We start from the raw sequence: 16,445 nt of genomic DNA, 5'->3' as shown, positions 1-16,445 counted from the left end.
AAAAGGAGCTAAATGCAATAACAATGAAAACAAGTAAGTTGTTGTTTTTTTATTTTTACTTATATAGTAACATGTACAGATGTATTACAGCCCATTAGCATCAACGGGAAAGTTGCAAATCATTGCCATGCAATTTAAAACTTATTCGACATTCTATTTGAAATTTTTAAAAGACATTATGATATCGTACTCTATACCTATCGTAATTTTCATGCATTGCTATTTTGAACTAATTTTTACATATTGAGGATATAAATATTGTTTGATTGGAGGACAATTGCACTGTAAAATGCCATTTTGTGACTTTTCAAGATTTTGATAATTGATCTGAATAACTCCAGGCGCTTTTAACATTTTTCTCTTATTGATAATCTATTTATTTATTTATTTATTTTTGTTTAATTTCCAAAGAAAAATATAATCGTGATAATTTTATAGGACATGATTTTACTTCGGGAACATTTGCCACTTCATTGTTCAATGAATAACTTAACCTAAAGAAAAACTAATGGTCTATGATTTGACCGCAATTTGACACATCTATGCTCGAAGCCTACAATTTAATTGTCGCATGTTGAATTCTGCATTGGATGGATTCTAGTTTTCCACCTTCATGGTTTTCAACCGTAAATATTTTGCAATCAAAACCGGTAGACTTTCGAAGTTTGTACATGTATACGAAACAAATAATAAAATATTTTTATAGTGATTACTCTTTTTAAGATTATTTAGTTTGACCCAAATGGCATAGCAAACAATATGTCATTTCTTTCTACTTTAAAATGAAGGCAGTATACTTATAGAAGTAAAATAATTTTTGAATAATAAGGGATTTATTTAGTTGTATTCATAGTAACACATGTGTTTGTGCTGTGGCTATCAAATTACGTACAAGCAGTAGGGTTTTATTTCAATTTATTGTATCACTAAAATATGTATTACCATGATAAAGCACATTTTAAACGAACCATTTTTGAGCTCCAAGCTTGCCAGATCATTTTGTTCTGGTGATTGTCTTTTGATCGTATAAACTTATTGAAATAAGTACATGTAACAATGGCATAAACCAATTTGTTATTCAATAAGAAAATAACCAAGAGCACCGCTGGGCGGAGAATTATATGCCCGAAAGTGTTTTAGTAAGAATAAAGCATTTGGAAGACATGGGAATTAAATAAAAGTGTTACCTTCTTCAAATAGCAAGCCTTCTATGAATTTTGAATATTGTGGGCCAAATGGATCTAAGTAGTGCTCCGAAAACTGTTTTCAGTTTTAAGGTAAAAGTGACATTGACATTGTGACCCAGAAATCTATAAGGGTGTTCAACATAATATGGATAATCATCCTAAGTATAACGTTTTAACACTATGGGCCTAATGGAACTTCAGTTATGCTCCGAAAACTGTTTTCAGTTTTAAGGTAAAAGTGACCTTGACCTTTGACCTTGTGACACCAAAATCAATTGGGTCTTCTGCCCAATATGGACAATCATCCGATAAAGTTTGAACACTGCGGGCCAAATGGAACTTTCCTCCGAAAACTGTTTTCAGTTTTAAGGTTATAGTAAACCTGACCTTTGACCTTGTGAAAATCTTATAATGAATATACAGGTACGGGCACTGCAATAACAGCTGCGCTGGATGACGTTACTTGGCAAGTTGGTCTTAAAGGAGTTCGTTCATTGAAAGGTCTGGGCAGATTCTCCCAGGAAGTTTTATTTATCATCAGTGACGGTTAGTGAATTCTGCTTTAGCATTATGCTATTGTAATGATTTATTTTTGTCTACTTACTTTTATTATTCATTTATTCAGTTTATAGCATGTTACATATTTTTCACTTTACCTGTAGTGGTCATTCGACTCCTTTATAAATTAAACTCCAGATTGCGGCGGGTACCTGATTGCTTTTCATTTTAACCAAATATATATTATTGTAATTTAATATATGTTTGCGTTGCCATTATTTCGTAAAATAATCACTTTGGACATATTTGCGAAATTAAGTGTCCGCATATTTTGAGTTTCAGGACTGTTAGATCGATATCATAACAATATATTTTTATTAAAGATACTTTGAAAACAATTATTTTCGCAAAAAAAGAACTTTGAAAAGAGAAAGAAACTGCGGCTACCGCTATAACATTTCTTGACTATATATGATGTCAGTTCATGACTATTCGCTTTTAATCACATAATATAAACTATGTTATCACCATTGAAAGTCTTGTAATAGTAATGTGAAATTGAAAATGATAAAATGTAATAGAGAGTTAAAGCTATATAATTTCTATCCTTGAATTGCCAAATTACTGTAACTAAAAGATATAGAGGATATTTGTTTAGTTCAGTGTAAGATCGGAATATTTCACGGAGTGATCACCAAAAGGTACATTTCCTGAGTGGCGCAACCACGAGTGAAATATGAACTTTTTAGTGTTTAGGAGGTGAAACATATTTCGAATTTGAACTAAAGTAAACATTTTTTATTATATGCAAAGAAACGTTTAAAAAGACGTTATTACCTAATTTTAAATGAAAAGAGCGCCAAATAATAAAACGTCAGTTAGTTGGTTTCCTGTTTTGTGCACGCTAGTATTTCACAGAAATAACGTAACGGGCTTGAATTAAAAAAAAGTGAAAATTATCAAATTGATAATTTCACTGTGTCACATATTTTTTATTCTGTATACGTACAATATTCCAGCATATAAATATTGAAATACATAAACATTTTTTGTTACACATCTAACACGAAACTACCATTAAGTTTTGAAAACTTCTTATTTCTAAAAACGTTTTTATAAACTGTTTCATATGATATAATTTGATTCACTTTAAAGAGAGATAACAGCATAGAAAGATATTGTTCAGTTCAACGGAATAAAGTTGGTTCATTAACATCGTCGACATCTACATATTCAGCTTTGTCTCTTCTGATAGATTTAAGGATAATGCTTTGAAATCTAACTATATAACAGGAAGATTCACAACAATGGGTGATCCGACTGATGTCGCTTCAAGACTTACAGACGATTTCAATGTGGAAATATATTCAATCGCAATCGGGGACCCTACATATACTAAAGGCTTTAATACGATGCGAAACTTGGCTTCACATATTGAAAACGAAAATCATTTCTTTGCAATAAGTAATGATGAGGATGTCTTTAGAGATGTTATGTACCAGATGATCAACAAAGGTCTGACACTGATCTTCTTTATTTAAAAAAAGAAATGTAGTTTTAATCTTTCAAATGGTTCTATGACGTCATATTGAACTTCTTTCAATTGTTCTTTTTCATACTTGTTAATATTTATATTACATTGACTATAAAATATCACGGGATTAAAAGCTGCAAACCTCCAGATATGCTGAAATATTTTAAGAAAATCAAACTTAAGAAAAAACGCTCGGTTTTGGAATATTTATCACAATATTTCTTCTGCGTTATTCATGCAGTCAAGAATATTTGTGCTTATTTTTGAGCGGAGGGATGGGGATATTTACGTCGATTTTAGCATCGTTTGCAATGAGTAAATTTTATGCTCTGTTCATTTTACAATATTTAACACTTAAACACGTACGTTTGTAAAGAAGTTTTACAAAATTAATCGCGAAAAATGGAGGCATGCTGCTTTAATAGATCGAATAATAAATGCGAAGATACTTTTCTAAAAAGTAAGTAATGTATACGAAGGACAAAGAAGGCAACTCTTTGTCACAAGTTAGTTTTGTTGCTTCAAATTTCTCGTGTCTGCGACCTAATATGTTGTTGTTGTAGTTGTTGTTGTTATTGTTTCATTATTCTAATTAAGTCGAGACAATATGAATTCAACACGCCCATCTATAATAATGTTTTAAAGCTTTCTTTCTGTGCATTGTATAGTTATGACAGGCAATATGAAAAGAACGCATTTCATGAATTAGAGACACAGCTATCTTTGCAGCACATGCGACATATACACATAAAGTTTATAATAATATTAGGAATGCAAGATATATAACTTTTATTTGTATTTTATTCTGTAAAATGTATTAACTGAATGGTTAATGTTTTTTTCTTTTAAATTAGACAGTTTTGAGGTATCTTGTGGATTAACAAAGCCACAACTAACAGGTATCTCAAATCCATCAGAAAATAGATATGAAGTTGACGCCAAATGGTACGCTTGGCCGTGGATGGCAGAACTGCGATCACTGGTACTGTTTGCTTTTACTGAACCTTCCGATGCCATAATTGTAGTAAAAAAGAAAATTAATGCAAATAAGAATTATTTCTCTTCTATCTGAAGGGAAATTACCAGAAAACTAAACTCACAATTAAAAAAAAATCAGGCATTTTGTATCCTATAATTGTATAGTCGTCCAATTAATTATAACATCTTACTGAGAAGTCTATAAAGCACGAGTTAGTCTGTCTTGAATAACCGGAAGTAAATCTTTCTTTGATTAAGACTTAATTGTTGTTTTTAGCTCACCTGACCATCAGTCGTCCGTCGTTCGTCGTCCGTTGTCCGTTCATACTTTTAAAGGGATATTCAGGCAAAATAATGACAAAAAATATTAAAATGATGTTAAGTTCTCAAATTACGCTAAAATGACATTTCTTGAAGTTTCAGCATGTATTTCTGTTTAAATTCTAAATATTTAGGGTTTGAAGCGTAAATATATCTATATATGTTGAACAAAATTTAGACGCCAATAGAATCACCAAATAGTTTTAAAACAAGTCAGGTGACTTGAACAAATCCTTAAAGTTACAATAACAGATATTGTGGATATTGTATGATTAAAACAATCCCAAGTTATTCATTTGACATGTTCAATAACGTTTCCTGAGTTCACTTTGACAACTATTGTGAAATGCTAGCGCTCTAACCTGACCCACGCGGGTCAAGTTAGGAAACCACCATTTTATTCTTTATATGGAGAAAAATTTTGTTCCTTTTACTGTCTAATATATTTATTATGAGGGCATTTACAAAATAATGAATGACAACTTAAAAAATAAATGAAAATTTTGTCTGTGTCTCCCTTTAAAACGACATCTCCTCTGAAACCATAAGGCATATCATAATGAAACGTCACAGGGAAGTTCCTTGTGTGAAGCCTTAACAAAGTTGTTCAAAGAATATCATTCCATGCAGAACTCTGGTTGCAATGGCAACCATAAGAAAAAAACTTTAAATATCTTCTTCTAAAAATCCAAAAGAGCTAGAGCTTAGATATTTGGCATGAAACATTTTCTAGTGAGTGTCTCCCAAATTTGTTCAAATAAAAGCCCTGGGGTCGAAATTGGCACCGCCCCAGGGGGTCATTGATTTTCCCAATATGCATATAGTAAAAATTTAAAAATCTTCTTTTAAATAACCCAAAAAGCTAGAGCTAAAATATTTAGCATGAAACATCTTATAATGGGTGTCTACCAAGTTTGTTTAAATAAAAGCCCTGGGGTCATTGATATTCCCTATATGCATATAGTATAAACTTAATTTTTTTCTTTTAAAGAACCCAAAGAGCTAGAGCTAAGATATTTAGCATGAAACATGTTCTAATGGATGTCTACCAATTTTGTTCAAATAAAAAACCCTTGGGTCAAAATTGGCCCCGCCCCAGGGGGTCATTGATTTTCCGTATATGCATATAGTAAAAACTTAAAAATCTTCTTTTAAAGAACCCAAAGAGCTAGAGCTAAGATATTTAGCATGAAACATGTTCTAATGGATATCTACCAAGTTTGTTCAAATAAAAGCCCTTGGGTTAAAATTGGCCCCGCCCCAGGGGGTCATTGATTTTCCCTATATGCATATTGTAAAAACTTAAAAATCTTCTTTTAAAGAACCCAAAGAGCTAGAGCTAAGATATTTAGCATGAAACATGTTCTAATGGATGTTTACCAAGTTTGTTTAATTAAAAGCCCTTGGGTCAAATTTGGCCCCGCCCCGGGGGTTATTGATTTTCCTTTTGTGTGTATATAGCAAAAACTTAAAAAATCTTCTTTGAAAAAAACAACAAAAAAAACAAATAGCTAGAGATTAGATACTAAGCAAGAAACATCTTCTTGTGAGTGTCTACAAAGTTTGTTCAAATAAAAGCCTGATGTCAAAACTTGCCCCACTCCAGGGGTCATTTATTTTCCTGATAATTATGTGTATAGCAAAAACTTAAAAAATCTTCTTGAAAAAACTCAAATAGCTAGAGTTTAGATATTAAGCATGAAGCATCTTCTAGTGAGTGTCTACAAATTTTGTTCAAATAAAAGCCCTTGGCCCGCTCTGGGGGAAATTGATTTTCTTTATTTGTGTATCGCAAGACTTAAAAATCTTCTTTCAATAACCCGAATAGCTAGAGTTTATATATTAAGCATGAAACATTTTCTAGTAAGTGTCTACAAAGATTGTTCAAAAAAAGCCCTGGGAATCAAAACTGACCCTGCCCCAGGGGTGTCATTGTTTTTAAATATATAAGAACAATCTTTAAAAATCTTCTTTTGAAAAACCCAACGAGCTAGACCTTAGATGTTTAGCATGAAACATCTTTTAATGGGTGTCTACCAAGTTTGTTCAAATAAAAGCCCTGGGGTTAAACTGGCTCTGCTCCAGAGGCCTATATACAGGTGAGCGACTTCAGGGCCATCATGGCCCTCTTGTTTTAATGTTGCAGCAACTCCGTCGTATTCGAAAATGGGAAATGCATTATAAGAATGAGAACATTCTAATGTTTTTGAATGTTTTTGAATTCGGGTATCTTATTTCTAAGTTTATTAAGTGTTTGAAATAAAACGACCTGTTTAAAACGTTAATTGCAAGCACAAATAACAAAGTTTAATTTATAGGACTAACAAATAAATAAATAAATAAATAAGGAATGAAGATATGTATGACTACTTTGCCTTTGAAATGCTAATTTCTAATCATATGTCTTAATCTATCTTATTTATTTCTTGCAGAATGCACACGTATGCGGGGGCTCTCTTATAAGAGAGCAGTGGATCCTAACTGCTGCTCATTGCGTCTTTCAAAATGTTTCAAAAATTCACTTGAGTGAGTAAATTGTCCAAATAAAATACAGAAATAAAATCATAATTGAATTTCAACGAAGGCTAACAGTTTATAATCAGTGATATCCATACGAAAATAATCCGTATTAACATACTTAACATGCATACTTTTGCAGAGGAGTTTGACAACTTTACATACTGATTACCTACGTAAGTAGAAAAGAATTTATTTTATACCAGTATTTCTTTGGTATGTCACTTAAATATTATGACCACAGCAATAACGTAAAATACTTTGTTTTTGGATAACCTAGATCTATATTCAAATTTTCAATAGGTGGAAACATGTGTTTTAATCGTTGCATCAATTTATTTCTTCCGACCGTATCTCGATCTGTTAAGGGAACTAGTAAAATGGCTGTGATCAAACTATAAATAAAACACCTAATTACCAGATTTTATTCACATTTTATACCGGAAACAGATATAGTGCATCAGTATCGATCTTAAATGAACGCTTCCACTGAAGTTTCTTATTGTAGAGTTATTGTTAGTGATTTTATATTGTAGGATAAAATTTAAACTTATGAATGGCATTGGCAAAAACGTTTTAAGATTTGATAAACTCTCAACTACTAATATAAATTTTGTCGTGAGATTTTATTTTGTTAAAATGGCAATCAGAACATCTTTGAATACTTTTTAGTTTTGTAAGAACATTGAACAAGAACTTTTGAACCATTATGTGTTTTAAATTAAGTGAAATAATAGGCAAGATATAGTTATCAAAACACAATAATTATTAGAAATACTTACATGTATGAATGTAAATTGTAGTGGTAAAGTTATGTTTTGATAAAAGTAAAATCTTACAGATTGTGTACAGAGTAATGCTGCAAATGTATTTAAAAAATCAACTCTAATTTTTAGAAAAACTAAAGTTGAATGACCAATATTACTTCAAAGAGCGAGATATACTACAGAGAAATATATATGTACACCCAGAATACAACGAAGAAAATAAACCTAAAAAACTGTATGACATTGCATTGGTTAAACTTGATAAAAGGATAGATCGGATACCCGACCTGCTGCCAGTTTGCTTATGGGACAAAACCATTGAAGGTATACTTTGTTTTTGAACTTTTAATTTTAATACATTTTAATGAATGAAACCAGTTCACTGAACAACCTTGTCTAGCTAACAAGTAATTGCTTGTGCATATTCAATAGATAAGATAAAGATAGATAAGTTAAACTAAGTTGAGTTTGGTTAAGTTGAGTTTGGATTTAGGCTATGATAGAAGGAAATTATAACTGATTTCCTTTATAATACAATTATTATGATTTTTACTTGCACTCAGAAGTTAGCATAGCTAATGTACGATAGTATACACATATTAAGATTTTAATGGGTTTTTTTCGTTGACAATTAATCAGATTTGAAGAAAATAATTTTTCGTTTTGATGAAATAAAGGGTTTTTGAATAAACGAAATAAGATTGCACACAGGCTTTATGGTTGTTACATTGATGCTTTTAGTGTAATTATTGCAGATATGAGTGCTTATAATATGATCAATAATTTCCCATATTGCACTATGTTTCTGGCAAAAAATGTCTACTCGTTTAAATAAATACCAACAGTTTTACATTTTGCGTCATTAAGAATATTTAGTGAGCAATCAAATAGTACTCTACGTCTGCGAATATTTCCAAATTTAAATTTCACCATTTTCATGATTAAATTTTGAATTCTACTTAAGCGGTGCTACGGGGCGTGCACGGTATCTTGCATTTTCCAGTACCGTTCATGAACAGGCTCAATCAAACCGAGCCTGTAATATTTTCAATTGTGTCGTTTTTGTCGTACTTTTTGGGATTCTGGTTTATACACAAGAGGCATCACATAAATAGTATACATTTTTTTCACCTTTCCTTTTGTCTTAAATATGATAACAGAAGCAAAAAAGCAAGCTGTGTTTTCTTCAAGGAAAGTTTTTGATTTTTAAGACTGTATTATGTGGCCAGCTGATAAATACTTAAATTGAATGATTATATAGAGCGATTTTTTTTTTATTTTGGAAAGTCAAGCACTTATCTATTACAAGCTTTCATTACACTGATGAATACAGGTAGCAGCAAACAAAGATTTCATTATTAAACAAGAACATTTTATAAAATTACAAACACATGTGCTTTCCTGATATTGAGACATTGATTCTTATGTGATAAATATTTTAGACAAAACAAGAGTTACCTATGATAAACTTTTCACTGAAACATACGGTGTCGTCACTGGTTGGGGAAAAAGAAACATGGAATCTACGAAATATGCAGGAACGCTAAAACAAATGCAAATGGAAGTTAAATCATCCAAGGAATGCCTGGAAAACTTAAAGCTCAGAGAAAAGGTTGATGTTAGCACTGAGCTTATGTTCTGTGCCGGTGGAAAAGGTTTGTCAGTTACATCTTTTATCCAGATGAATTCAACCACTTGTTGTAATGCTTAAAGACAAGGTACTAGTAATCTTATTAGGCGAACATTTGACAACATATATACATTACATAAAACCGGACAGTACTTGGCTATGTTTTGGCACTCGTGATAATAATTGTTTGGCATAAATGTCATATCAACATGTGTGTAGAATATTTAAACAGAACAAAAAAGAATCAACAGCTGATTTTAATTACATTATGGCATACCTTCCTGGTGTTTGTCACTTAGTTCGTGCTTGCTGTGTTAATGACAGTTATGATTTCACTTGTCACTTCATAAAGTAATTGAAAAAACGTATTGGTTTTAGAAAAAGTCGATGATAAGGTCCAAAATATTGACGCATGTGAGGGAGATAATGGTGGTCCTTTTTTTTTTTACCTCATCCACTGGAGGAAAACAAGTTCCTTCAGATCGGTAAGTATTTTATAATTTCTTTGGCATAGTTCAAATTTCTATTCTATAAATATTTAAAAAATCAATGAAACCAATAATTGTTACAGATTCTAACGTAAATAACTATCTTAATGTGTTCGGTTGATAGCAAGTATGACTTTGATCACAGGTATATTTTAAATTCATTTTTGACGAGAAAGGAAGACGAAACAATTTGAAATCCTGCATACCGGTAAAATATATTAACCGAATTGAAATTTCTATGCAACTAAAACTATTTTTGCTTGTTTGAAAATGATTACATAAACAAACATTCTACTTATTTAGGGATATTTTCATTTGGGTTCGGCTGCAAGGAAAACGGCAGATATGGATTCTTCACAAAGCTCACAGAAGAACTTTTATCTTGGATAAATAGCATGAAAGAGAAAGAAAAAGATATAGGTTAACAATTACATTACAACGCACAGTTTATGATCTTCGGGTTTTTATAGAGAACTCATTTTGCAGAGTTGTAATATAAAATATATGATCAGAATTCTGTTAATGTATAAAAGCTAACAGAAGTTCAGACGGTACATGCTGTAATAAATCTAATATTTTGGATGAGGAAAAGCTCAATTATTGACGCGTTAAATAAAGAGAATATGTGTGAGTCTTATTAACATTGATTACTTCGTGTATAGTATTTTTATGTGTATTACTTTGCTAGTTATGTTTGTAAGTACATGTACATGTGATTGAAAATATTTAATTTTTCGCTGGATTATTTGCTATCAATGGTGTATTAAACTGAAACTGGATTCTTTCTATATCATCACCAACAACATCTATCTTGATCAGACTGAAATGATATACAGGCTGTACTGGTATTACTATAATACTATAATGGTTGTAATAGCTGACATTTAAAGTTCCTGCAGGTAAAGTGTTGAATAATGACAACAATAAGATCAGATTAGAATAATGTGAACATAAGAATGTTAATTTAAAAGTAAACATTCCCCAAATGATGTCGACTCGTAGTAAACAACAGAGCTACGTCTTTTGGAGGTCTACGATAAAACGCTCTACCGCTCCATTTTAGCAAGCGCATAATGTCGAGTAGCGAAGAAGCAAAAAAGCGATTTGTCATATACCCACACAATATGCAGCTCTTTTGTTTTATTGGAGTTGAAAGCACTTAGGGGGTAGTAGTTTGACATTATATATTATCAAAAGATATAAATGGCTTACTTTATACGTTTGCCAACGTATGTTGTCTAGTTTATATGTCAAAGGGTTAAGACAATTAATTAAAATAATATCTGAGTATCAGAAAAAGAACAGAAAAAAAGCAATCATTTGTTTTTTTATTTATAAAACAGTATTACCTTTTACAGGTTAAGGTAATCATCTTTTTCATAATAATATTGCAAGATATTGCAAAAATAAGTTGCATTTAACACTGAGGCTCGATCAAACCAAGTCTGCAACTCTTCTAAATTTGCTTAGTTAGATATCTATAGACTATTTACATCAATTAGCCAATTCATCATGCACAGTCGAGCAAACATAATAAATATCAGAATATGAAATAAAGAAGTCTTTGCTATTCAACAATGTCAACCCATAAGCAACAGTCAAAACGTGTTTGCAATTAACCCATTTTTCTCGAAAAAAGGTATTGTTTTGCAGTATGTGTTGATTAATTATTCTAATGAAAATAGATATAAAATATCTGATAAAAATCTTATTTGTTCTTGTTTTTTTACGACATTTTCATTGGTGGCTTTGATCAACGCAAACTTATATTCATGCCCCCATGCACTGTCGACTTGATAATTATGTTTGATTGTTATTAAAGCCTTACCCCGAAAATGGTACCCTCGGCAAAAGATTTACATCAATAATATTTCTCATACCAAAATAATATACACCATAAGTGAAAAACTGATGTCTTGACGGAATACTGTACTATTAGAGCTTCGGTGAAAATTTTATGAGCAAAATTTACATTTTCACTGATCGTCGTGAAAACATTATCATACAGTCATAATTTGGTTGCAAGACAACCTTAAAGGCAATCTAAGCCTTCAAATGATATAATTTGTTATTACTCTTCTTTATTTTCAGTGTTCCGTTACAGTTTACAAAACTTTACACTGGATGAATTTTAAACGAATAGAAACTCATCGGTATAATGTTTTTCTTACCAAATTGATGTATAGCAATTTGCGTTTCACAGGAAATAATGAAATGTAAAAATGTAAAGCTGCTTTAGCTATACTGTGAATAATATACATCTAACTAAAACGTGACTTCTGTACAGACTCAATCTAACCGAGTCTGCAATGTTCATGTAATTTTGCTGTTTAAATGCTTCCGAGGGTGTTGTAATGTTCGTTTATTAATGAACAATAAGTAATAGAAATTAAACCAAGTGCGTTGATGCAATGAAGTAAAGTAAAACACGACGAGTGTTCAGCACAATATATAAATTTATTCTGTAAACCCTTAACATGTGATCTTAGATTTACTAAAAAATACGGAGCATGTGCAAACAAGCATTATACATAGGTCAGCTCAAGTTCATCATGTACGATGATACTACATCTCACTATTTTTAAAAGAAAAAAAAAAGCAACACATGTTAATAAAATTGTATATGATAATAAACAATTATGATGATTAAAAATGCATATACATACTGAAGAGAACAATTTAAATAGTCTTAAAGTCACAATTTTTTATTATTATTACTATTATTTTATTTCTGTTCTCTCTTTTTTTCTTTACATTATAATGTCTATCAATTCCGGATGATTAATTAACAGTGCTCCATTCGTCGGTATTATAACGTTTATTAGGTTTTACTACTCGACCACTGCGCGTCTGATAATCTGTGCATGACCTTGTTTCATGGCTAATAGGATTTTGAATATTCTGGGAAATACCTGTTTCATTTAAAGGTGCTTTGTTTGAGATTATATCATGAGGATCTTGACCTTGGTGGAGGATATTAGGGAAGGACTCTGTATTGATAGGGAACTTTTCCCGCGTTTTGTTTATGAAGCAGCGATTACGGCGGTAAATAGCGCCATCTTCAGTTTGCACTTTGTATGATCTCTCCCCTTCTTTTTTAGGGCTGGTTTCCAAGTTTTCCCAAATTGTACCCTGCAAGAGTCATCTTTGCTTAGCGGGGGAAGTGACCTCGAACTCTTATCGTAATAGTTCTTTTTGCGTAACCTTGTTTTCTTGCAGAGATTTTTTGACAGATTTGTAGTTAATGAAAGATGGTTTCAATTGCTCATTAGTTGTAGGCAAAATGGATTTTAACCGTCTGCCCATTAACAGTTGTGCGGGGGAATAGCCGCAGTTTAAAGGTGTGTTACGATATTCCAGAAATGCTAAATATGGGTCTGTTTTGGTCTCGTGGCATTTTTTCATTGACTTTTTGGCTATTGAGACCATTTTTTCTATGAAACCATTGGATCGGCTATATCCAGGTGAGGATGTTACATATTTAAAATTCCAGTCAGAAGCAAATTTTTGAAATTCTTCTGAGCTTAACAGTGGCCCGTTATTGCTTTTCAATGTTTCTACTTGACCATAGCGAGCCATATGCATTGTTAATTTTCTAATAACAGTTTTACTTTTTGTTTCTGGCAATGCATCGACTTCAAAGTAATTACTGTAGACGTCTGCAGTTATAAGGTAATCACGTCCGTCAAGCGTAAATAAGTCAGCGGCAATATGTTGCCAGGGTCTTTTGGGCACAATGTGGGGATTTATTGATTCCTTCACATTTGATGCTCTGTGTGTTAGGCATAAAGGGCATGCTAACACGTGGTTTGTGACCTGTTTAACCATGTCTGGCCAGAACATTATATCCTTGGCCCTGTTCAGCGTTTTATTCACTACCATATGACCTACATAAACAGCGTTAATCATTTCAGTTCGCAATGAACTTGGAATGACCAATGTTTGACTGCGGAAAATTATGTCATTTACAGTCGAGAGTTCATCCCGATGATTCCAAAATTCTAAAATGGAATTCGGGCACTCATGCCTAGATTCAGGCCAGCCGTCAATAATTGTTTGTTTCAGTGTCTGAAACTGACTGTCTTGCTGTGTGGAAAGTCTGAGGTCTTGTAATTTTCCGTCGCTAACCGGTAAACTATTAATAACCGTGTGCACGTGCACGTCAAGTCCGTCAGACAATTCTGGATACGTGTCCTTGACAAAATGACGGGATAATGTATCCGCTACGGGAATGCTTTTCCCGCTAAAATGTACGACTTCTATGTCGAACTGTTGAATCTGTAATAAGAGACGTTGTACATGTAGTCTGGGGGTCGCCCGACATATTTCTTTTTTCATAACGGAAACAACAGGTTTGCTATCAGATTCAACTTTATTATGTCTTGCGTAACAGTATTGCTTGAAACGTCGAAGACCATGAAGTATAGCTAATGTCTCTTTTTCTATTTGAGCATAGCCTCTCTCTGTAGGGGTCAAGTTCTTTGATGCAAATGCAATGGGCTTGCCGTCCTGTAAGCACGTGCAACCTAAACCACGTGCACTCGAGTCGACTTGCAATGTGACAGGCTTTTTCGGGTCATAGTATGCCAAGACTGGTGCCTTAGTCATTGCGACTTTAACCTTTACAAAGGCGTCCATTTGCGCATTGTCCCATATAAATTCAATGTCTTTTTTCAACAAGCCACGCATAGGGCTTACCATTTATGCCAATTTTGAATCAAATTTTGACAGATACGTGATCATGCCAAGAATAGTTTCTATATCTGACTTTTTTTCTGGGGCTTTCATTTCTACAATTACCCTGATTTTTTCGGGATCGGGCTTAAGACCGTCAGCTGTCAGTACGTGACCAAAGTATTTAACTTCCTGAGAGCAGATAACACATTTGTCTGGGTTAAACCTAATACCCCTTTCACGTGCTCGGTCCAAAACACGTGTCAGGTTTGCATCATGCTCTTCGATAGTCCGTCGTACACAAGAAGATCGTCTACTTTTGACGTCACGCCCGTCACGTCCTCGAAGAATTCGTAGATTTTTTGACAAAATATGTCTTGGGAACTGTTGATACCCATAGGAAGCCGCAAATATCGGTATCTGCCGAAGGGACTATTAAATATCGTCAAATATGAGGATTCGTCCGTTAATTTTATCGACCAATAACCTTTCGTTGCGTCTAATACACTGAAGTACTTAGCACCAGTCAATTGATTTGTCACGTCTTCTATAGTCCTCATAGGGTAGTGCGGTCTCATAATATTGTCATTTAGTGCTTTAGGATCTAAGCACACCTCTTTAGGATCTAAGCACACCCTAAGCTTTTCAGTGCTAGGTTTTTCCACACAGACTAATGAATTGACCCAGTCAGTCGGTCTAGTAACCTTTTGGATAATTCCTTTATCCTCCATAGACTTCAACTCATTTTTAAACGGTCCTGTAAAGCTACAGGTACACGCCTGGATGGACAAATTACAGGTACAGCTTTTGGTTTTAAATGTAAACTGCATGTACCTGGAAATAAACCAATGCCTTTAAATACGTCATTGTAATCAGTCAAGATTTTTTGTTTATCTAACGTGACCGGTTGTTTTTCTATAGCATAGGTCAGTTTTATCAATCTCAAATCTATTGAAGTCTGTAAGCTTAATAATGCTGGAGATTTACTGCATTCTTCATGAAAGCATGCAATGATTTCCTTATCCTTGAACTTACAGGGTAAGTTGACCTTTCCATAAACTGGGATAGGGTCTTTTGTGTAGGAAGATAACCTATCATCAGAGGGTAGCAAGGGGCCTTTGAAATCTAGTTTCTTGAGCATTTCCTGAGGTATCAAGTTACATTGAGAACCTGTATCTATTTTGAATTTTACAGGGGCGGACTTTTGGCCAATTTGGAGTTTAACCATTGCGCAATCAGGTCGAGAAATATTGAAATCATTTACCGTGCATACATAGAAATCCTGATCGTCACTCGATAAGTCCGACTCACAATTTATATTGTTCACAGTATTACGTGATTTACACATTTTCTGGAAATGATTCAGTTTGCCACATTTTCTGCACGTTTTCCCCTTCGCTGGACCCGTTTTGCCCTCTTGATGTGTTGTCCCGCATCTGGAGCAGGTCACTTTCCCGTCACTGTCTTGTGGCTTTTCCCGCCTTCGGACTAAACGTTTTCTAGGCCTTGTCACTTGGTGAACGTCCTTGTCCGCCGCAGATGCCATTGAACTCAATAATTGCTGTTTGGAATATTCCATATTTTGAGCGATTTGTACAGCTTTATCTAAGGTCAATTCTGCACATTCTTTAATGAGCTTTTCCCGAACCTTAGAAAAATTTGTGCCAAATACAATACGGTCCGGTATCATTTCGTCTGTGTTTGCAAAACTGCAGTCTCGTGCACAGATTTGTAATTTTGTCAAGAACGAATCGATGGTTTCTTCTCCCTGTGTTTGATTGTAGAATTTATATCTAGCAAATATTGGATTGAGCTTAGGTTGCACATAAGTTCTGAATTTTCTGTAGAACG

General features: G+C 33.2%; 2 protein-coding genes across 2 annotated transcripts; one reads left to right on the top strand and one right to left on the bottom strand.

The window, feature by feature from the left end:
* Positions 1 to 2,992: 2,992 nt before the first annotated feature.
* On the top strand, positions 2,993 to 10,345 carry LOC132738902 (serine protease 28-like). Its single transcript, XM_060726511.1, has 6 exons — positions 2,993 to 3,200; positions 4,074 to 4,201; positions 6,951 to 7,044; positions 7,932 to 8,126; positions 9,245 to 9,457; positions 10,224 to 10,345. The coding sequence occupies exons 1-6, from the start codon at positions 2,993 to 2,995 to the stop codon at positions 10,343 to 10,345; spliced, it is 960 nt and encodes a 319-aa protein (XP_060582494.1).
* Positions 10,346 to 13,097: 2,752 nt separating this feature from the next.
* On the bottom strand, positions 13,098 to 14,528 carry LOC132738901 (uncharacterized protein K02A2.6-like). The gene has a single exon (XM_060726510.1). It carries the CDS (start codon positions 14,526 to 14,528, stop codon positions 13,098 to 13,100), a length of 1,431 nt encoding a protein of 476 aa, XP_060582493.1.
* Between the last annotated feature and the right edge of the window lie 1,917 nt (positions 14,529 to 16,445).

This window comes from Ruditapes philippinarum, unplaced genomic scaffold (genome assembly GCF_026571515.1).
Source record: "Ruditapes philippinarum isolate M1 unplaced genomic scaffold, ASM2657151v2 ctg1910_1_1_1_1, whole genome shotgun sequence".
Classification (NCBI taxonomy): Eukaryota; Metazoa; Mollusca; class Bivalvia; order Venerida; family Veneridae; genus Ruditapes; species Ruditapes philippinarum.
This window is presented reverse-complemented; position numbering and strand designations above follow the sequence as displayed.